Source organism: Daktulosphaira vitifoliae, unplaced genomic scaffold, assembly GCF_025091365.1.
Source record: "Daktulosphaira vitifoliae isolate Bord-2020 unplaced genomic scaffold, ASM2509136v1 Scaffold_2, whole genome shotgun sequence".
In the NCBI taxonomy this organism is placed as follows: Eukaryota; Metazoa; Arthropoda; class Insecta; order Hemiptera; family Phylloxeridae; genus Daktulosphaira; species Daktulosphaira vitifoliae.
Genome location: NW_026099573.1, coordinates 8106456 through 8130464, shown reverse-complemented (window position 1 = coordinate 8130464; position 24009 = coordinate 8106456). Strand labels below are relative to the sequence as shown.

General features: G+C 26.8%; 3 protein-coding genes and 2 long non-coding RNA genes across 13 annotated transcripts in view; 2 read left to right on the top strand and 3 right to left on the bottom strand.

Annotated features, from left to right (window-relative positions):
- Window positions 1-2062: 2062 nt before the first annotated feature.
- Window positions 2063-8368, bottom strand: LOC126897382 (cleavage and polyadenylation specificity factor subunit 1). 2 transcript variants are annotated; one of them, XM_050670927.1, is made up of 5 exons: window positions 8147-8368; window positions 6566-7402; window positions 4780-6450; window positions 3703-4077; window positions 2063-3626 (listed from the first exon to the last, which is right to left on the bottom strand). In XM_050670927.1, the coding sequence occupies exons 2-5, from the start codon at window positions 7232-7234 to the stop codon at window positions 2334-2336; spliced, it is 4008 nt and encodes a 1335-aa protein (XP_050526884.1). In that variant the 5' UTR covers window positions 7235-7402; window positions 8147-8368; the 3' UTR covers window positions 2063-2333. The 2 variants fall into 2 exon arrangements, with proteins under 2 accessions (XP_050526884.1, XP_050526883.1); XM_050670926.1 differs by lacking the exon at window positions 8147-8368 and having other exon boundaries at window positions 6566-7478.
- Window positions 8369-11361: 2993 nt separating this feature from the next.
- LOC126899723 (uncharacterized) lies at window positions 11362-18334 on the top strand. Of its 7 annotated transcripts, none has more exons than XR_007702691.1 (4): window positions 11362-11917; window positions 11997-12131; window positions 15794-15861; window positions 15925-16583. It is a non-coding gene; the product is annotated as an uncharacterized LOC126899723 (long non-coding RNA). The 7 variants fall into 7 exon arrangements; XR_007702694.1 differs by lacking the exon at window positions 15925-16583 and adding an exon at window positions 17397-18334 and having other exon boundaries at window positions 11365-11917; window positions 15794-15856; XR_007702692.1 differs by lacking the exon at window positions 15925-16583 and adding an exon at window positions 17397-18174 and having other exon boundaries at window positions 11379-11917; window positions 12199-15856.
- LOC126899714 (serine/threonine-protein kinase polo-like) lies at window positions 12766-18850 on the bottom strand. Its single transcript, XM_050674822.1, has 9 exons — window positions 18426-18850; window positions 17100-17344; window positions 15619-15816; window positions 15442-15537; window positions 15074-15375; window positions 14691-14906; window positions 13536-13689; window positions 13226-13472; window positions 12766-13158 (listed from the first exon to the last, which is right to left on the bottom strand). The coding sequence occupies exons 1-9, from the start codon at window positions 18522-18524 to the stop codon at window positions 12970-12972; spliced, it is 1746 nt and encodes a 581-aa protein (XP_050530779.1). The 5' UTR covers window positions 18525-18850; the 3' UTR covers window positions 12766-12969.
- Window positions 18851-18907: 57 nt separating this feature from the next.
- Window positions 18908-20386, top strand: LOC126899724 (uncharacterized). Its single transcript, XR_007702695.1, has 3 exons — window positions 18908-19132; window positions 19609-20120; window positions 20287-20386. It is a non-coding gene; the product is annotated as an uncharacterized LOC126899724 (long non-coding RNA).
- The window catches only part of LOC126899720 (pseudouridine-5'-phosphatase-like), a 113962-nt gene continuing 110060 nt past the window's right edge, over window positions 20108-24009 (bottom strand). Inside the window, exons 1-4 of one of the 2 annotated variants that reach the window (XM_050674832.1) lie at window positions 23467-23558; window positions 21567-21785; window positions 20557-20789; window positions 20108-20472 (exon numbers count right to left, since the gene is read on the bottom strand). In XM_050674832.1, the coding sequence (XP_050530789.1) occupies window positions 20299-20472; window positions 20557-20789; window positions 21567-21785; window positions 23467-23533 (693 nt within the window). In that variant the 5' untranslated portion in view covers window positions 23534-23558 and the 3' untranslated portion in view covers window positions 20108-20298. Of the gene's footprint in view, window positions 20473-20556; window positions 20790-21566; window positions 21944-23466; window positions 23559-24009 lie in introns of those variants that run through there. The other variant, XM_050674833.1, reaches the window with a different exon arrangement.

Below are 24009 nucleotides of genomic sequence, written 5' to 3'. Positions count from 1 at the left end.
TTAATTTTAACAAATCGGTGGATTATTCCAAAAGCAAAATTAACTCATATTCCTTATTTATATCGTGATTACAAATTTTATGATATATAAGTGTAATATATGAATAAATATTTAATAAATTTGTTCAACTTCGACGGCCATTTATATATAAAAGATAAATCGTCGGGATAAATATATTTTTTTTATTTACAGTATGTCGTATAAGCTTTAATTTAACATATGTTTAAAAGACATAGTACTTCCGGAACATTTACAAAAGTAAAATCGAAAATTTGTACACAAAAATAGCATGTTTTTAACTACGGCAGCCATTTGTTCGTAGACAATAAGTCGTTGATTTATAAGATAAGCTGTTCAACAGTAAAAAAATGTCTTATTAGCGAACAAAACTCGTAACGACTTTTTATCTATCATGTCGAATTTTCAAGGTCAAAGAGAGTCATTTTGAAAAAAATATAAATGAAATTAGAATTCAATATTATTATTTATTAATTTATAGTAGTTTAGAAAAATGTTTTATTCCTTTTATAGTTCTATTTAATCAGGACTAAACCATGACTGTGGGAGTAAGTATGGGATAACACACTTTTCTATTTGAAAATATTTTTTAGTTATATCGGAAATTTTTCAATATATGAGTGCTACTTTAAAAGAATATATTCAATTGTAAATAACCTTTTTCATCGTCTCCCATATTTTTAGTTTTAATATGGTACTGTAATTTACATTGAAGTGAAAACGGTATTTATGGTTAGATTATGAAAGCGTTTGAAGATTTTAATTAGCTTAATATTGGAATGATAAGATAAATACATTATTACAGAGTATTTTGGAAATATAAGTAGATAGGAGTGATATAAAACGTTTTCCACGAAAGGAGGTGACTCAGTTTATTCTACTACGGTAAATATGCTTGTAATAATTTTGTTGTTAATAACTCCCATATAAACAAAGTAATAAGTTAAAAAAGAGATGTGTACCTTAATTCATTATTCATTACGTCACACTATTTTTTTTAACTACTGTAAGATATGATTAATACGTATTGTGCGGTACTTTCAATATTTTAAATAATTCTGGTACTAAAGATACAGTTCGTTATAATACAGTTTCAGTTCATGATTATAGTAGTAAATTATTAGAAACATAGTTAAGGAAATCTCCAAGTAAATCCCTTCAGAACAAGAGCTAAAATAAAAAAAAAAGTACCGAGACGATACCAGAATGGATACTGCAGCATCTTTAGTTTTATTTTACTAAAATAATGTGAAAATAACCTTTTTTCATTTTATGGAGGATTTTTTTATTAGTGGATGACAAACAATTTTTAAGCTTCGATACGAAGTCTAGATTTTACTATGTGTTTATTTTTCACTTTTTTGTGTCTGTCACTACTTTTTCTCAGCTCTCAATGGACAGATTTTTTTTATACAATTTGAAACTACTTTGGGGTTATTTTAAAAATCAAAATAATAATAAAGCGAACTGAAAAATGATGTTAATATAATGGTAAATCAGTGAAAAAAATTGTTTTTGATTTGTTTACAATGATTCTGGTGAACAATTATTTAACGAATATTACTCAGGGGTGTTAATGAGCATAATATAATTTCAACACGCACATCATTTTTCGCTTAGTTACCGAGGTACCAGTGATACAACCAGAAATTCTTTTACTACTGCTAAAATTTAAAAAATCGTCATTGATTTGTTGGGTGTGGTAAAATAAGACAAATATTACTAGCTTTATACATACATTTTCATATGCTCTCGATCATTTTTTGAAAATGAAAAAGTGAATTAGCGTTATGGATTCTGACATGTCAAAATATGCATATATTTTTTAGTAGAGTAATACATACGTTTTGAAACTGCTTCATATATTACTAGTTTTATCAAATTTTAAGTAATCTCAGATATTACATTAAACATAGCTCACTAATTTTTACATGTTGTTACTGCTTGTTATTCAAAAGGACAAATATTATTAGTTTAAAAAAAAACGCAAATTATAATTATTTTACTAAAAACATACATTTAGTATAAGAAATCATAATTATGTTACATGGATAATTTATACAATCGGTTTAATTCTGTACAAAACTTTCCAACAAGTATTAACAAATAGTAGACAAAATAATGAGTTTCTTTAATCGTTTTTGCCATATTTAAACTACAAAACGAATTGTTTTTAACTATTTACAATTTTGTTTCAAAAATAAAAAATTTTACTCAAAATAACTATGTTTTAATTTTGTTTTAATACAAAACAGAGATCTTAAACACAATGTTATAATAGAATTAAATATATTAGGAACATGTGTTTTAAGAATTTAAAAATGCCATGTAATTTTATCAAGCTCATATAAATCTTGTAGTAAATCAAATGCTTTTACTCCAATTTTATTTGCTATTTCGTTACGCTGTGTTGTATTCATGGAAGTAACATACATCCAAACTAAATCACCATCAATAACTCTCCTAGCTGGATTCATTTTTTCAGGTGTAATTGTTTTTAGACTACGGTAGGCTTTAGGATTCAAACCAGCAAGATGAGGTATATTTCGTACCAATATATTTTGTAATGTTAACAATCTTCTATAATTTTTCTCATGTATTGGTACAACATATCCTATTGAACCATCAAGAGTAGCATACATAGTAACATGCCGTTTATCTGATCCAATTACTTCACGCCTTTCATCTGATAATGTTGATCTTTTGCATCTCAGTCTGAAAAATGAATTGACATTTGAACCTAAATTAAAGTCACCACGGCGTATTAAGTGTTGACCACCATAACTCTCTCTAGCTAGAGGTTGATAGAGATAAATAAGTAAATTTTGATCTCTATCTGATGCTAAAAATCCAAGTTCAGCATTGTCAATAAGGAAATTAATATCAAACACTTCAAGAGGTTTAGAATCTCGACAAACCAAAGAAAGTGTTCGATACTCTTCTTGAAATCTTAAAAGTGTTATAGACTTAAATAGATCTGCTACTAATATAAGACTTTTTATACTTAAAAGCTGATGAACATAAACTTCAGTATCTATAAAAGCAATACCAATTAAATCATTATCTTTGAGTTGCCATATATAAATTTTTTGACCAACAGCTGTAACTAAAAAACCAACGACATGAGTTATAGCAGTAACTGGTCCTTTTTGTTCTTTAGCATATAACATTTTTATTTTATTTTTGGTCAAAGGCTTTCCAGGTTCTGGTACTACGTCAATTATGTCAAATAAAAATATACGACCTCTACTTGTAATATCTTCTGAATAACTGTAGTTAGTACCCATTGCAATATAACCTTTCAAACCACTGCGGGCACCTTCATAAGCTAAAGCTACATTTTTAAGACACGTAACATGCTCCCACTCTTCAGTTTCAATACTTGTATCTGGAATTGGTTCCCAAGAAGCTGGAGAGAATAATTCTAAAGAAAAAGCATCCCTATTGGGTAGTGGGAAGTTAGGTTCTCTTTCTTCAGTTGTAAGTTCTTTATCTTCCCCATTGAATCGATAATATGTTGCTGACGGTTCAGATGATGAAGTGACTACACAATATGTTTTTGTTTCTATATGATACGCTATAAAATGAGGTGTCTTGCGAAGAGGAACCTAAATTTATAAAGAAATAATAGTTTATTAATAATATATAATAAATATAAAAAAAGAAATAGTAGTAAGCACAAACTTTTCTTAGGGGCCATGGTTCATCATAAGATAGATGTGTAGGAAGTATACAAATTCTTAATTTGTGTTTAGAATTAAAATACAGAAAACCCTGAGAACAATTGACATTATGGAAAGGTGCGAAACAGGTTATTGGTCCATCTACATGAATTGGATGACAACGTAATTCACCTCGTGTTGTAAGTAATATTAAATGTGGATTTTGTCCACATACAAAAACACCACTATGACCAGCTATTTTGGTAAAATATCGAAGTAAAGATGTTCCTTCAAAATTAAGTTCTGATTTTGATTCAAATGTTAGAATAGAACTTATCTTGTGAAAACGCATTTTTAATGATCCAACTGGATGTCGATGAATACCATAAATAACAACCTAAAAAATAAATTATTAAAGCAATAATATACTATAATCTTTAATTGATAAAATTGAAAAATGAATTTTGTAAAACTAATTATTATTATACATAGAGTGGTACAACATATATTTACAAGTCACATAGCTGTTGATCTAGTTAATATTTTGCAATATTTAAAAAAAATAATAATTGTTGTACTTTTCGACTATAATAATATCATAACTTATAATTTAAAGAATTTCATAAAAAAGAATGCATCTTTTAATGTTAATTATTGGCTGAAAATTATTATTGTTTGAATGATTGTTATAATTGAAATGAGAAAAAAAAATTAATATTATTATTTATGCATTCATAAGATCTTTTTAGATTTTGTTTTCTTCATTCCTTTTCTTCACAACATAGACCAACGCTTAAACACATAAAAATTCAAATGTATGTGAATTTTAAAACACTGTTAAAATTTAATATATCAAAAAAATATTTTTAAAATCAAAGTTTGTTTTAATTTTGCCCTACAAAATGGGTATATTAAATTTATATTTTTTAATTTTTCATAAATTTAAATATATATATTTTTAAATATTATAAATTATGATATTATTATAGCCCAAAAGTATAAAAATTATTTTAAAAAAAAGTATTGCAAAATATTAATTAGATCAATAATTATAGAACTTGTCGAAACATGCTCAACTACACTGTTTAATGCACAATACCTCATTTTCAAGTCTAACAAACATAATGGGTCTTTTATCTTGATATCCAAGAGGTGCAACCAATAATTCTTTAACTGATTCAGTCTTTTTAGGAAAAATATTACCATCTTCTAAACAATCTTTGAGAACTAAAGGGCATTCATCAATATTTGCTGCTCTATATTTTATTTTGAAATCAGGCAAGGTGTATATTTCTAAATAACCATTAACTCTTGATATGAGAACCCAATAAGTAGGATGGGGTTGTTCTAAGTACTTTAGCCACCATGCAGTTGTTTTATTAGAAACAGAACTTTTAGGTATTTCTTTAGATGATGGATCTCTGGTATCACCATATAACATCTCATCTTCGTCTTCAACTGATTCATCAACAAAATTTTCATGAGTCAATTTTGGACCACTAACAGGAATTTCAGCTTGAGGCAATACATTAGAAAATAACCCACTTACATCACGATATACAGTCAGTGCTTTTGTCTGAGGTTCTAAATTAAAGTTAGTTGGTCGCATGACTAAAATTCTACCCATAGATTTTACTGTTAAAACAATAACTTGTCCATCTTCAGTCAATAAAACTGCATATGGGTTACAACTAGATCCATGTATTATTGGAGAACCAAATTCTAATGGTACATTTTGAAGCAGTTCAGAACCACTCAGTAGTCTTACAGAGTTCTTTAAAACTTGTACAATAAATCTATTAAGATTACATACATAAACAGTGTGTTCTTGAGAAGAAAATCCAGATGAGTCTAATTCATTTATTTCTTTCCCAGTTTGAAGTATCATTGTTGAATCAACATCAGTTAATATCATAAAGCTGTGAAAATCATCTTCACCATATACAGTCCACATATCTTTATAACCATCTAGATGAAATGTAGTAATGAGCTGAGGTTTTATAGAACGATGAAGAACACTCAATGCTCCATTTTTACCATGACCAGATGTGCACAATAGTTCTACATTGTGTTCATCACTAGTAAATTCATCTGAAATATAAGCTGGTTCTCCTAATGATGCTTGGCTACAAGGTCCAATATTTATAATACTATCACAGACTTCAAAACTATAACTTTCTAAACAAAATGATGTTTGTATTTCACTACCATATACTTCTAATTCAATTAAATCTTCATCTATTTCATAAGTCTTTTTTCTTTTTATACTAGGTTCATTTTCATTACTTTGAGATCGTGCATAAAACCTTAATAATAATGAATTACCTAATCTAGAACCAAGAAATAAATAAGAATCTAAGCACACTGTTATGCAAGTAGTTAAAACACTGGAAGCACTTTTTTCAAAATGAAAATTTCTCACTGCACGCATACTATCAGCAAAAAGTGTTATAACATACAAATCACCATTACATAGTGATGTCACTAATTTATCATTAGATATAAATGTTGCTGTTGCTCTATCTAAGACTAAATTGATATCTTCTTGTTGTACTAGAGGGAAATTTGTAATTGTTTTTGCTATAGAGTTTAAAGCAACTCCATATGGTGGTACACTTTGATTAAGATAAATTAAAGAATTTACTGCCATGATTAGAACTCCGCCAATAGGACGAGAAACAGGAATAACTTTTTGACAGTCATACGGAAGTGAATCTAAAGACCATATAACTGGATGTACTCTTTGTTGAATATTTAATGATATAGCCACCTATAAATAAAAAAAATTACTTGATCAACCAAATAAAATAAAATCAATTTTTGGGACTCCACAAAAAAAAAATTAAGTGGACTAATGTGAAAAAAATCATATACAAATTGCATACCATAGCACAGGTATCTTTTCGTACAGCTATTCTACCTGCAAATGTTTTAACAGGTTCAAATAAGATGAGAAGTGTAGGCTCGTAATATCCATCTAAAAAATCAAAATCTGTTATATTATTCATTTTTGGATCAATTTGTGAAATTGGAATGGTATAGCTAGGCATAACTTGAGCTCCTTTCGCACTGTCATCAGCAGTACGTCCAAAAGGCAAAACAACTAAATATTTTCCATAGACCAAGCCAACAACACATCGACCATCAGGATCTACCCTAATGATGGGGCAAGACCAATTTTGGGTTTGTCCATCTTTAAATTTATCATCTTCAAAGTAGTGCAATGAAAGTGTGCGTAAGCTGTGTGTATCACGATCATATTCAACTAAGCTGAATTTGGCTTCAGAAAAGCTGAGTAGTAAAGCATCCGGAGAACTAGGACATAAAGTAACAGGTTGCATTGACATAATATTACCAAAGAGAGTATATTGAGCCAGACATTCGAATTTTGCTTTAGGAGGCTGACATGTTGTATCAATTGGAACAAGTCGATATACACGAAGAATATTAACTCCAGCAACTACTAAGCATTTTTCCAATCTGTTAAAAAAGTAACAATATAAAGCATGTTCCACGCAAGTTGGAACTCGCGTCTGTTTGCACAATGTAAACATAACTTAATAAATCCTATTTTTTTTTAATAAAAGAATACATTAAGCTAAAAGAATCGTTAAAATACATAAAAATATTTAAGTCGGTACTTCGTTGTTTATATTGTACCCGGTTGTTTAATTTGATAGTAGTATCATTTTTCCATTATCCGTTTTTGACATTTTGCATCCCTATCATAAATGATAACAGACCAAAAGATTAATATAAGCCACGGATAGTAAATCATTTTATTATCGTAGGGAACACGTTTATATAGTCTATATAGTGGTAGGGACTGCACTTATCAGGAAAAAAATGATCAATATCATAATATACTAGAGATGGGATTTTTGATTCACTGATATGAATCAGTTCACTCAAATGAGTTGACTCAGTGAGTCAACTCCAAATTCCAACTCCCCAATCGTCGAATCTTTAAAGGCGCGATTCTGATTCGTGAGTTGTAGAAGTTTGTGGAACGCGAATTACAACTCGCAACTAACAAGGCATACTCATAGAGTGCCTTCTAAATGCGCCCTAATAGTTATCTTAGCTAGATTAATATCAAATATGAAATATCAATGAATTATTGTTTTACACAAATGTGAATAATAATTTATTTTACTCATTTTACATAATTATTATTTATTAACTACTATCGTAAAATGAAATGTAATATTGCTATCAATAATTTTTTATTCATTATTTGTTTATATATATTGGAATTAAATTAAAGCGCGAAAGAAATGAGAATCAAATTCAAATTGTATGTACATTATGGAAAAAGTAGTTGATTATTACTAATTAATAATTTTATGAGATAATGGACCTCAAACTCTGATTTTTACCTATAAGATGGTGGAGCTAATTTTAAGTTAAAACTTCTAATCATTCAATAGTTTGATTCCTTTNGGGCCTCAAACTCTGATTTTTACCTATAAGATGGTGGAGCTAATTTTAAGTTAAAACTTCTAATCATTCAATAGTTTGATTCCTTTTTTCTTCTGTTAAAATTTTAGATTCTCAATACATACCCACAATAGGGTTACGGAGATTGCCACGAACTGATGATGCCCCGACATTCATTTACTCCGACACTGTAAAAAAATCCTCCGAATACATTTACTCCGACAACAATTACTACGACTACCGGGTTACAAAAATTTGGATTTTACTACGACGATGAATACTCCGAATAGGACTATTAATTGATTGCTTCGAATGAAATTAGCTCCGAATATCGATTATTCGCGAAATCGATTAAAAAATTATCAAATTTCGGAGTAGATGAATATCGTAGCAATATATTAACTGATGGAAAAATATAACCATTATCACTAATTAATAAATATAATAAAATAGCGTTATAATTGATAACTGTCTATTAACGAATAATTATTACAATAAAGATCCCCGAAATGTATCCGACTTTTGATAAAATAGGTACATAAAGGTAAGAAAGGGGGCTTTGAACTAAAACAACCCGTTACATAACTGGTGTGAGCCCTTAAATTTTTTTTTTGGAGGGGTAAGAAGAGCGATTCCAATTTTCAGACGTAAAATCTTTTTTACCTCTCCTTATTAGTGCTTATTATAACATTATAAGCACATTAATATTATAACATTTAATAAGTTTAGTTAAAAAATATAGGGGTACGTTTCACTGATGATAGGATACGTCATTAAACAGATGTGTTTATAAAGATATTCGGTATCCCATTCTCTAAAACTGTCATTACAATTAGTCTCATATGAAATCAAACAAAAATATGATTTAATATCATTTCATTGTTCAAAGGTGGACAACGAAATTAATTCAGTCCAGTTTGGATTTGACCGCAATCTGGAGAGACTTGCGGGGGCTTTGTCTCCTGAAATTCTGCCATAGAATATACCGAAAATGAATTAATTTGTATTTCTTGTTGTATAGATATATTTTTTAGATTAGGTAAAAAATTATGTATTTTGAGTTCCCAAATATTTTGTTGCAACACTCCTACGCTCTAGTCATATTAAGTAAACACAAGGCAGTTATAAGTTAACAGTGGACAATAGCTTATGATTAATCATAAACTTAATTAAATCTTCTGTTAAGGTAATTAGTTTTAAACTTAACTAACTCGATTAAAAATATGCAGTCAATTCATTAAATAATGGTTGAGTTTTTTTTCATTTGCATTATGATTATTTGAAGTTTAGTCAAATATACGTATAGAGTTAAATATTTTAATTTATAATCATAATTGATAATCAAACAATTATTCATTTTTTCTCATTAAATGGAAATCAAATATAATAATGTAATATTGAAACTGTACAACTTTTTTTATAGGACATATATATATAAAATTACATTTTTACAAAACATAATACATTACATTACATGATTTTATTTTGAAAATTAATTTTTATTTTTTAGGAATATGCTTTCATATTCTAAAAAGTACATATAAAATGAATTCAAATTTTTAAAAAAACTTCATTTTGTATTTATAGAACAATACATTTGTATTTTTAGGATACACGTTAAGCTAACGAGATGAAAACATTGGCAAAATAATCATCTTTTCGCAGTGTCAGCCTGGCTCAGAAGGCCCTCATTAAATTTAAGATTTTTTTTCTCGCTGGACCACTGAAAAAATTGTCCAACAAATTTAATTATTATTAAAAAAAGGAAAGGCTATTCAGATATTTTTTTCAAAGAAATATCAAACTGATTTCAATAAATGTATATAAGATTTTAAAGAAAAAGAACTTTAAATAAATAATTTTTTACTCCTTAATATTTTTAACTTTTCTTTGAGCACCACTGGAGATTATAATGGTTTTACTTATAATTTAACATTGATTATAAAACTCATGTCACAAAATTAAAATTGTTTAACGATGAGTTAATATATTTTTACTTTTAGATGACANGTGAAGTTGAATATACTGTGTTATTTTATACTTAGATATCCTAATGCAGCACAGGAAAAAATCCAGTCATCCCCAAGAATGATGAGGAATACACGGAAGAAATTTCTTTTTTAACCTCCAGGTCCTATTGCACTACATCCAAAATTATTGGATAATAAGATATTATTTTAACTCTTCCCGAAGACACTTATCCATATTATCAAATTGGACATAGAACACCCAATTTTATATTGTAAAAATATTAACAATTTTATGTTTATATTAGTCATTATTTTTTAATATTACACACTTAAGAATTAATCACTAGTACAATTGCACATGACAATTTTTACAGCACATATTTGTTATAGAAAAATTAGTTTTCAAATGGATCTCTTAGATGTTAAAAAATAATTTACGGTTAGATAAAATTTTGTGGATCAACTGAAAAAACAGTTAACAGTTTTTTGATTTGATGAAAATATTTTGTAATTATTGGATAATTAAAAAATAAAATTCTCAAAGATAAATATATATTCTAACAATAGAGAAAACTTTTTCAAAAATGTACATTTGTATTAAACACTATTAATTTTATGTTACTTAATGAATGACTATTATCATTCGAGTATTAATAACATTTGTCAAATGTGAGAAATTGTACCAGAAAATAATAAGCAAAATGTATATTATTGTATAATAACTATAGTAGCAAATAAATGCTAATTGAATAGAACATTTTAATTTAAATTTTACAATATTATTAATAATAATATAATTAATTTAATAATGTAGTGTTTCTGTAGCCACGTGACCCTGACGTTGCAACATATACGATCAATGCGCCCTATTACTAACAATGCAATCGAAATATAATATAACTTTCGATGCATAATCAAACTATCGATAATGTCGGAGTTTTTACTATCTCATTTTTTAAATTTAATGTCGGAGTAAAATCCGTCGTAATTTTGGTATCCTATGGTATCAGATTGTCGGAGTACCAGATGTTCGTAACAATTACTTCTTTGTCAAATGTCGAAGTATGTAAATGTCGGAGCATTATCAGTTCGTGGCAAAGGTGCTTTCCCCCCACAATAGTTACATAAAAAGTAATTTATTTGGTTATTTGATATTTATAAAATATTTTTCTATTAAATTGTTTAATATTTTTACTAATTATATTTAAATTTGTTAATTATTATTGAAATAAAGAGTAAATTTAAAATCTAAAAAAAATATTTTTTTATTATTAACATCAACACATAGATTTATTTATGTGTTAAATTAGGTATACAGATACAATGTAGGTATTATCAATGTTTAATGTTTAGTGCATGCAGTGAGAAAAATAGGTCTCTTCTCTCGTATATTTCAAAATTTTCTTGTATGCAATTACAGGTCTATTCTTGAATGAATTTTGTTCTAAAAACTGATATATTATGTATAATCTAGTCTCATTCATTTAAAATTTTACTCATTGTGTCAACGTTGTTTCCTGTGATTACAATAAATCTTGTGCACAATATCGAAAATTGTGAAACACTTTATTTAATTTACGAAGGTATTTTATTTCATTTTAAAATGAATAAATCAAGTGTTATTTGTGATTTTTTTCAACTTGAAGCAGTTAATATTCATGTAAAGTGTGGACTTTGTCGTATAAAATTAAAAAATAATCATTCTTCGACTTAAAATTTAATTAGACATATTAAATCTAAGCATCCATTAGTAAATTTATTAAATATACTCATGTAATAGAAGAGATGATTGATGACCCAAATATTACTCTATCAACTTCTATTTCTGTAAGTTAAATCTATATATCACAATTCACATGATTCAGAATTTATTGATAAGACGTTTTAAACTAAATTCAATTCTTAGTAGTATACACTGAGTCACAGTACCATGGCACACTGATTCAGATCATTCAGTTCACTTAAAAGAGTTAACTCACTCATGAACTACCCATCCTTATGATATACAGAAAAAATATCATGAAGATATTCCAAAAGAGTGGTAAAGATTAAAACTTCATTAAATACTATTATAATTATAGTATTTTTTAATTATTAAAAACATGTAGAATTAGGGATGACAAAATAGCAAAGGATACCTCAAATCCTCAAACAATTTAATATTGTAGAAACTAAATTATGTTATTATCAAGATACACATTTTTTAATAAACATATATTTACTAATTTATGACAACAAATATTAAATAATTAGACATAAAAATTCCATACTAAATAATCAGTCATCCTTTTCCATTTTCCTGTATAAAAGTAGAAATTCTTCAACACACTTGATGTTGCTGATAAATAAATTAAGTTTAAAATATACATAACTGCTTCAATATAATTATGAAAATTTCTAATGTACTTTTATACTTAATTTTGAAATTTTTATGTACGTAACATAAGAACTAAAATATAAATTGATTTAACAACTAAAGAATATATAAATATACTCTAAATTATTGTAGATTGAGTATAATATAATAAATTAAACAACTTGAAGTGTTCTATAAATAAATATCACTTTTATACCAGATTTTAAATCAATTCCAAACAACTTTATTTTATTAATTTAACCAACAGTGGATAATGTTAGAGGAATAAAAAAAGCAAACTGCGAATAATAACAACATATTTAAGAACATATAATTATTTTCCTTTGTATTGTATGAAAAATTAACTTATTCAAAAAGAATAATACCATAAAAATGAATACAAAAATTTTTTACTATTATTACAATTTAATATTTAGCACCTCGATACTTAGGCTTAACTCTAATATTGTCTTGTAAGTATAAATAATCAGTCCATCTTCTTTTAAACTACAAGTATAGATCATTATTTGCTTTCTCTTAATATAGAACCAATTTTTTTATGTGCATATTCCAAACATCTAGCTAACTCTGGACTACAACCATTTTCAGCAATAGTTTTGAAGCGATAGGTACGGAATATATTGTCTTCAATAAAAGTAACAGCATTCATTAATGGACATAATATAACTTTAGTATGATCTGTGAAATTAATCTAGAAAAAATATAAACACTTATTCAAATAAATAAAAGTTTAATGATATTAAAAATTTATAAATTACCTGTAAAGTGCCATTAGTAAGCTGCATAATAACTGATGTTGTAGATCTATACCATTGAAACATGTAAGGAGTACGACTCAATTGATCTGCATCTTTTGCTAACATATCCGCCCCAGCTTTAATAAGATGATCATTCATGTAACGTCTAAAGTACATTAGTAACTTCATTTTTTTTTCTAATGTTGGGGGTGTATGTTCAGTGGTATAATATTGTTCAGAACCGTTTCTTTCTATGTAATGAACGTCGCTGGATAAGAATTAAAATAAAAATTAACTATTAAACCTTCTACAACTACAATTATTGTATTACTTAAAATTAGCTAGAAGCACAATACGAGTGAAATCATTGAACATAACACCTACACAATCATCTGATAACTCATAACCAAAGCCATATTTATCTGAATAATCCACCCATTTACTGACCCATATAAGAGGTTGAGCAGCTGGATCTGTGTTTTCTTCTAAAAAAAAAAAAATATACTCTGTATAACAAATATGAGACAAATTTTAAATAAAACAATCTAAACTAAACTATTTACAACTAATTGAAAAATATTTTTTCTTTATATGTTTACAGAAAAAAGACAAAACAACTTGATTTTTTTTGAAGACATTGTCATTTCTAATTTACATGATATATAATTTTTTAATTAGTTCTATTAATTATTTTTATTTTGAATATCAATATATAATATCAAAATACTTCTATTAGTTGAGAGTACTGATTTATAGTTTAAATGTTGTTAACATCTACCTAAGTTTACTAACAATATATTAGGCCAGATCTTTACTACATTTAATTTTGAGGTCCAGTCCATTGATTACCTAGGCATCTTACCTAGGTCAGTTAATGTGTCATGCTTTGGTGTGTACAGGTACCTGAACCAGGGTTTAATACCATAGGACTAGGCTATATTAGTGTTCTCATTTCTTCTTTAAATGCATAAAAGGTAATATAATTCTTTTTTCAAAAGTTAATAATATCTTACATTCTATAATTTTCAACAAAAATTTTAATCGTAATCCTTTAAAATGTTATCAACTTTTGTTTTTTAAATGGAAACCTATATTTTTAATGAAGTCACAAAAAAGAAAATGACTAGTCTATAACAATTTTTGAAGCAGTATTAGCACTTTTATAGTAAGATGAGAGGAGTAGCTTGGTTCAGACATGTTTAGAGATAAAAACAGACCCAATCATAACCTCCAATCTTTATGGTAAATTAAAGTGTAAATAATTTCCAAAATACTAATTCAAAATTTCTTGACTTATACCAACTTCTTAGATTACTTTTACATTTGTAAACTGGTTAATGTTGTTTCCATTTAAAGAAAAAGATTTTTTTTTGAAAATTATAAAATAAATTATTTTTTATATTTTTAAAGACATTGAATGAGTCATACTTAAAGATTTACCTTGTATAAAATACAAATGATTAAATCATTAAGATAAAATATTTACCCATATTTTTCATTCCTTTCATAGCAGGTCGAGTTTTTAACAGATTTCCTAATTCTCTTTCTAATGATATCATGTATTCTCTACATTCAGTAACAGATACACCATTACCATCAGCTGCTCTATAACCATGAGTTACACTAAACATAGGCGGTTTATTTACTGGATCCTGAGGCTTAGACATAGTTTTAATAGAAGTAGCTTTTGGACTATTGAGTTCTGAAAAAAAAAAATATATATTTTAAGTAGATAAAATCTACATATCCAATAAATATATATTTATCTTATAATTATATTATATTATTTCAAATAGCAACTAAAAAAATATAATACAATAATAATAGAAAAAAAGTATTTGGCACCTAGTAAAATTAATAAAGTTATACCATTAAGAGGTCGACGATTAGAAATAGACTCTCTATAATTAATTGAATCAAATCGAGGGGCCATTGTTAAACAAGAGGGTGGCAATCTCTTCGGCATATAGCCAGTAGTAAGAAAATCAGCTTTCATAATATCAGAAATAGTAGGACGTTTTTTTGGATCCGACTGAAGCATCTTACAGATAAGTGTAGTAGCACTCTTATTAATATGAGAAGGCACGTTGTAATCACACCTTGTAATTCTTGCATAGGTTTCTTTGAGGGAATTAGTTTCAAATGGAGGTTTTCCTACTAACAGAGTATACCTTAAGAAAAAAAAATTGTTGATTAAAATTTAAATTGTATTAATAGATGATGTTTAAATAACATACATAATGCAACCTATAGACCATACATCTACTTCAAAACTATGACCAGTTTTAGTTAGAATTTCAGGAGCAATATAATTTGGAGTTCCACATAAAGTTCTAAATAAAATACATTTCAACTTTAACAATTGATAAAAATACATTAAATCATAAATTATATATACATAAATATTATATTACTTTTTGCGTTGTCCATCATATTCTATTTTAGCAGCTAAACCAAAATCTCCTAATTTCACTTCCATTTCATCATTCAAAAACAAATTTCCTAGTTTTAAATCTCTATGAATAATACCTTGATTATGTAGAAATAAAGTACCTTCAAGTATTTGGTAAACATAGTATCTTGTTTCAGGTTCAGTGAGTGTTTTTCTCCTTCTATAATCAAAAATTAGAAAATGATCAATAAAATATATTAGTAATGTATAAATAATACTTTTATAGATAATATAATTAATAAACTTAAATTTGTGATATCATTTTCAGGAACAAATTTAATTTAAAAAAATGGTTGTATAGGGTGATTTCTTTAAAGTTTAATGTATCTTATATCTTAGATAATAAGTTTTTTGTGAATTTTTTAGCCTTTGTCAATTACATATACAGGGTGTTCAGTAAGTCAGGAAACGGGTATCTATTGTTCTCATTGTTACAAACAATGAGAACAATAGATACCCGTTTCCTGACTTACTGAACACCCTGTATATCTCTATTTATCTGTTATAAAATTATTAGGTCAATCCCTGTTATTTTATAAGAGTGTTAACTCAATTTTTTTAAATACAACATACATATTTAACTAGTTTATAAAATAGAAAATGATTGGTCAATAACAACTTTTGGTTTAATATTTTGGAAGTTATTAGAATTTTAAAATATAGACTAGAGGTAAAGCGAGAATATTACTATTTTAATTATTAGCCATTTCTCTCCTCCTCCCACTTGAGTGCAAAATTGTAAATATCCAAAGTACTGGTTCAAAAATTGTTATAGACCAGTCATTTTCTATTTGATAAACTAGTTAAATATTAATGTTGTCATTTAAATAAAATTATGTTGACACCCCTTAAAGATATAATGGATCAACCTATTATAGATTTTATAACAGATAAATGGAGATATATATGTCAAAACTAAAAAAAATTGATTAATTTAAGATAAATTGAGTCGCTAGCATTAAAAGAATCACCTTATATACTAATGATTTATAATAAAGAATCTCTAATGTTATTACATAACTCAAAAATTAAAATGTATATGAGATTACACCTAAGCACAAGAAGTTTCCATGACTACAAGATGAGAAAGTTATTATTTAATACTCAGATAGTTTTTAACAATAGAATAAACCAAAACTACAATCATTAAAGACTTATTCAAATAAAATTTTTAAAATTTAAATTTTATTAAACAAAAAATGTATTTTTACTATTTAATATAAGAAAGTTGTAATAAGATTTATAAAAAAACCTTGATTTCAAATCAATATAGTTAAATTATATGAAAACATAAGACAAAATTAATTAAATAAACAAGTTTTTTGCTATAGTGATATTATGTAAGAGTGCTATAATTTATGAAAAATCATAATAATAATTCTATGTTTAATTTAATATTGATTTATGGATCAAAATATTACATTTTTTTGGAGCAGATCTTACTTGTGCAACTCCATCATTGATCTTTTACGACAAAGTTCCAAAACTATGTAAACAAAATCAGAATCTTCAAAAAAGCTATGAAATCCTACAATATTTTTATGTTTCAGTCTCTGATGAATGTAAATTTCTTGAGTCATTTTATCTTTTTGGTTATGTTTAACTAAATATTTTTTTGATACAATTTTTCCAGCAAAGATTTCTTTTGTTCGCATATCTACAATTTCGTAGCATTTTGCAAATCCACCCTAAAAAATTTTATCTGTATAAATAATTATGAAAACAAATTATTAATTACAGCAAAAATTGATAAAAAAAAAATTGGCATTGAATGAGATATGGAACTTATATTGTGAATGTAGTCATATTTGAAGACCTTGGACAATGTGGTATTATTTCATCAAATCCACTCCAAATTTATCAAAAAAATTCAACGATTGATATTTAACTGTGTAACAATAGCAAGATATATCTCAACAATAATTTATTGCTTTTTAACTTATTATTAATTAAGCATTATTTATGAGTTAATATATTTTAATATGTATATATATATTATATAATATGAAATCTACTGTACTTAATTAAATTTTTGGACTCAAAAAAATGTTTTTTTTTACTTCCTGAACCAGTGTTGTATTTTCAAAAAAAAATTTATACCAATTTTGCCTCTGACCTAAAAAATGGAGATGTCTTGTGTTATTTCAATATCTTCAATTTAAAATAAAACTGAGGACACTGTACTATACATTGTTCTTAATTGGCTCTTTTGTACTTTTTTAAAATATAAAATTTTTACAATTAAATGCTGATGTTCAATGAAAAAAAAAAGAAATTCACAGTAAAACCAATACTTTATTAGCTTTTAAAACCAAAAAGAAAATTTTTCTTTGTACACCTGAGAAAATGTTGTGGTTAATGGTCACTCAAGTTCAAATTTGTTTCATATATGCATGTAGATAAATATTCTACTGAATGAATTCTTCTATTTAATTATTGCAATTCAAAGAATAAGATAATCCTGCTGTATATAGGTAGCAACTGACATTATATTTACTTTTTATTTATTAATTGATAGCTAAAATTTATGCGAATATGTCAATTAGCTTTAGTGTAGATTCTAATTATTTACACATTTACTAGTTTAGGTAAATTATTAATACAATTTTTTATTATCAATATATATAACTTATGTAACTCTCAAATTATTTTTTCACAATTTTATAGCAAAAAAAATTACACTATGCATTGGTATATAAATAATAATAGTAATTAAAAATAATTTTGAAATTTAAGTACAAAAATCAAAAATAATTTTTTTTTATCTACCTTGCCCAAAAAACTTCCTCTTTGATATTTTTTGTTTGTTTTGTTGTCTATAATTATATCAGGAATCTTAACTTCGTCATCTTTTGGTTTGGACGACATCTTCAGTCTTTTTTATTGCAATCAATCGAATTCCGACAATGGCGGACCAGTATAACGGAGATAGGCGATTCTCGGTAACGGGATGACGTTACTGACATACAGGGATTCGTATGATGTTCAACCATACGATATCTCAACAACAAAAAAAATAATAGATAATATTTCCGATCGACCAAGATACGGTACGGTCGACGAACACGTGTGAATAAAATGTATAAATTAATTAAAAAAAAAAAAACAAAAACAAAAGTTTAACGGAAAAATATATGGTAATAAGATAAAGATCAGCGCGCATGCTCGCTACACGCTGCGACGGCGGCTTAATAACCAATTCGACGGCACGTATGGCACACTTGCACAAGGTGCAAGTGTGTACCATATCAGATATGTGACGACATTTGATAAAGGAATCTTACAGCTGATATTTTAATGTAGAATTCTACTAGTAGAGTAAAATAAGAAGGGGCAAATGAATTGATCTTGTCTCTGGTGACGAAGTCACTATCATTCAGAGTCAGGATTCCTGACTTTGGATTCTCAAGTTATTGTCACGAACTTTTTAATCGTGGATCTAGAAATTCTTTCAAGGGGAAGGCACAACATTTCAAGTAGCTAAAAACAATTTTTTTGATAATTTTGTCACTCAATATTCTTTACATGTATAAATGCAGTTTAGCTGTCATACGAATTTTTCGATTTTTTTCTAATCGATTTTTCTTTTACATTTATTACAAATATACAAAAATAAAATGTCTATCAAAAATAGTTAAAAATTAGAGCACTTTAAAGTTTGCACACAACGCTAAGGAAATAGATCCCTCTAATGACATACCCTATTTGAAATTTTTATATTTTGGAAACTTAATAAAAAGGAAGCAATTTATGTATATCTATTAGTTGACATTAATATGCTGATATAGTCAATATAGATAAAAGAGCTCTAAGATATGAGATTACAACGCCCACGAAATTTTTTATCATAAAGATTTTTCGTTCCTACCAATAGCAATATCATTTGATCGTAACTGAGTGTTAGGATAGTTACAGGTCAGAGAACAATATAAAGTAATATTGAATTTTTTAGAGTGGCCAAACGGAAAATTGTTCTCTTGCCATCATGAACAGTCTACTTTGTATATAAGTAGGCGTTCAAAAAGTAAGGAATCATAACAATACAAACAATTTCCCTTATTCATTGGACACATAATGTTAAAACACATCTAGCGAATCAAATAAAATGTAATGATGTAAATGATCATTTTTTTTTAACGTAAAAGTTTCTTCTAAATAAATAAAATTTGGCATGTAGATGCACGTAGTGACGCAACCACTAAGCTTGTAAACGGATGTGCCTTCTGCCTTATCAGAGGATTAAAAAGATGGTCTAGAGTATGTAAGTCTTTCATCTTCTGTATCTTGCATACCCAGCACACTTGGTTTTTGTAGCACTGGGCGCTCAGAATTAAAACGTTTTAAGACGCTTTTTGATAAATTTTAGGAGAGAAATTTAACAATTTTCATTTTAAGAATATTTTTTTATGGGTATTACTTATGCAAAATTCTAGCTATAATACCATACACATAGACGAGATACAGGTGAGTTTATTAAAATACATACTATAGTAAACAAGAAATAATTTTATCTAGATAATTTTTATTTTACAACTGTACAACTCTTTACTGTCTTTTAATGAATTATGACTTAAATTTTATATTCTTTTGATTTTTCAAATTGATTAACTGAGGTTTACATACGTTGTAGGTACAAACTTAATCAGTAAGATGCTAAACCAAAGCATTCTGGTTCAAAATCTTCTAGTGAGTCAAGTACCATTGTAGCATTAGTTGTTAATTCTCTTGGTAATAGTGGGTCAGGTATCATGACTACTTGCATACCAGCTGCAATGGCTGCTGTCACGCCATTTGGAGAATCTTCTATCACTAAACACTTCAAAACCATATTTTTTATTAATCGATTTATCTGTTAGGAATTTTACGTTATATTTTTAATAAATCATAAGGAAAAACTTACATTTACATTTTCAGGTTTTTCATCAAATCTAGAGGCACACACGTTAAATATATCTGGCGCTGGTTTGCCCTTTTTTACTTCTGGATCTGTAGGACCAGTAACTACATGATGGAATAAATCAAAAATATGTTTATGGCAAGAAGTTTTTAAATCGAAACTATGTCTTCCACTGCTTGTTGCGACTGCCATGGGTATTCCTTTAGAGTGAAGATGTGTTACTAAATCTTCGACCCCTGAAATATAACATTTTAATAAAAATAAAGTTAATGGTATTTAGTTTGGAGTTGCTATTTTGTACTCATTTCTAACACCGATAAAAAACTGTAAATTTAATTATTTTCAATGTGATAACTTTACGTTAATAAAAAAAGCTTGTGTTATGTACTTACTATAAGTTAAAAAAAAAATTTGTCCTGACATCTTATATTTTATGTGCAAATGGACGCCAAATTAAAAAAATTATATTTTTGTGCAAAAAATCACCGTGTTGTGTTTTTTACTGAAAATTTGATAAATTGAAATCATTTTTTATTTTTAAATTTAGGTATTTTCCTTTAATTTGGTATATTTTTTTGAAAATCTGACTCTTAACCTGTCCACAGGAGGGATTCAAAGTAGCAACTTTTGTATGAAAAGTTATTATTTTTAACTTAACTTTTCATAATGTTCCGGAAATACAGTGTCCTTTAAACATACATTAAATTAAAACTTATGTTACGACTATAAGTTGAAAAAGAATAATGTTTTCCAACGTCTTGTATTTTATATATAAAAGTTACCAAATTTAACAAAAAAATGTTATTTTTGAGTAAAAATTCAATTTTTCTTTCGTGTTGTATAAGTTAACCACTTATTTTTTTTTTAATTGTTTATGTCTATACTTTAGGTTACTTAGAATAGACATAACAGAAGAAACTATACATCGCTCTTACTGTATTATCATTTTTATGTGTTTAGTTATAATAACAAGTAAAATAATATAATATAATAACTTTAAAAAAATCAATTACCGTGCATTAGTTTAACTTTAGGCAGTTCTTTTTCTTCAATTTGTTGAACTTTTTTCAGAAACTCTTGAGGTGTTATGTTTAATCCTAATGTGTTTATTATAAGAGTCGCTCCGTCTAGTTCTTGAGTCCCCAGAATTTTTATACGCAGATCTATTGGAAATACTTTGCCAAACTCTTGTACAATTGTAGTATACGTTTTATTATGTACACTTTCTGTATCTAAATCATACATTTGTTCAAAACTAAATGTATTATTTCTAGTGGATTACAATTTATTATAATTATTAGCTTCTATAAGATTTATACAGAGTGTTCAACAAGTCAGGAAACGGGTTTCTATTGTTCTCATTGTTACAAACAATGAGAACAATAGAAACCTGTTTCCTGACTTACTGAACACTCTGTATATTTATATTTTGGATGACATGATAACAAAACACTAATTATATAATCGAATGGATTATTTCAAAATTTGTGGAATATCCAAATAAAAAAAGTTTTTTTTAATTGACGATATATGTTATCTATACTATTAATAGAATAAGCTAGATTGATAAACATATACATAGAGATGTGAAATGATAAAGAAAAACGTCCAACGATTTCATCCAATAACTGTTAATTTGTTATTATTATTATTATTTGTTCTGCGTTAATTAAAAAGAAAAAAGTTTAGATTTAATTCAAATTAAAAAAATTATTTAAAAAATTTAATTTATTATCCATTCCAAAGTACATGCCTAACAAATTTCTAAAATCAAAACAACATTATATTTAGGATTGTATCTAGCAGGCAAATTTTAAAGGTGGCTCTGAAATATGAAGCAATCAAAATTGATGACTTTTTATTTTTGCATGCAAAATAAACAAAAATTGTTTTGGTGAACAAAAGTCATTCGGGGCGGAAGAATTTAATACATCGGGTGGCATAATTACTGAATTATGTTCTGAATATTTGATTGATTTTAAAACATATTTTATATTCAATGTAAATCTACATGGCAGTAATCTTACTATGGTGTGTTTTAGCTTCGACGCGAAGCTGAGAAAGTATTAATTTTACTATGATATTATTTTTGTGTCTGTTACCATTTTTTCTCAGCTCTTACCGAACGGATTTCTTTCAACGATACGTCAAAATATCACAAATCATATCTAGTCGAAGACATTACCCTCAAAAATTGAAAAAATTTCACTCGTTCAACGTAAATGGGAGAAATATCCAAAAAAATTACAAATTTAAAAATTGCTAATTTTCGAAATTTTTTCAATTTTTTTTATATAAAACTGCCATAACTATATCCAAAATGACCAAATCAATATAATTTTTATATTCAATATTTTTTATAGATGCATGACGACTTGACCTATCAATTGATATATTTCTTTTATAAATTTGACCCTTTACCTGCCCACAAAGAGGGATTCATAATGTCAGATATTTTAACAAAAAATAAACTTTTTCGACTTAACTGTTGAAAGTCTTCCGGAAACTCTGATATTTTTATAGATATCTTAAATTAAAGCTAATGTAATATACTTCATTATGGAAAAAAAAATTTCGGACTTTATTTTGTCTTCAAGTGTCAGAGTTTCTAAGCTAAGTTGAAAAAGTTAATTTTTAGTGAAAAAGTTTACATTTTGAATTCCTCATTGTACCTATACCTCATGTATCTATATAAAAATGTTATCGATTTGACATCTTTTCAATTTTTGAGGGTAATGTCTTTGACTAGATACGATTTGTGATCTTTTAACGTATCGTTGAAAGAAATCCGTTCGGCGAGAGCTGAGAAAAAGTGGTAACAGACACACAAAAAAAAACATCATAGTAAAACTAATAACTTCTCAGCTTCGCATCGAAGCTAAAAGTAAGTAAAATAAGGTTTAAGGTGCATACCTAATAATGTTCCGTCCATATCAAAAATTACATGAGTCACAGAAGAAATTTTTTCTGATTTAGCCATTTATATGTTGAAATAATTGTTTAATATTAACTCTATGTATTTTATTTTAAAGTATTTTTTTTTTTGAAAATCATTTATGCATTCAATCAAAAAGGTATCCATAGGCAACAATTAAATAATTTAATAACATACTATACTGTATTATATATATATATATATATATATATATATATATATTCTAAGATGGTTCTTAAAAATAAAGTTTGTACTAGATTTGGTTGAAATTGAGTGACATAAAAAGGTCACTCGACACTTTTTCTTCTACATTTAAACGGCTGCCGTAGTTAAAAAAACGCTATTTTTGTGTTAAAATTTTCGATTTAAAATTTTCAACTTAAAAATGCTATAACTTTTTGAAAAATGTATATATCAGCACAATTTTTTTTTTCTAAATACATTATAAGTACATCTTTCATTTGACATACTTTTTATTAAAATTGGACAATTTCCCCTTATATAGGGGGCGTTCAAAACTT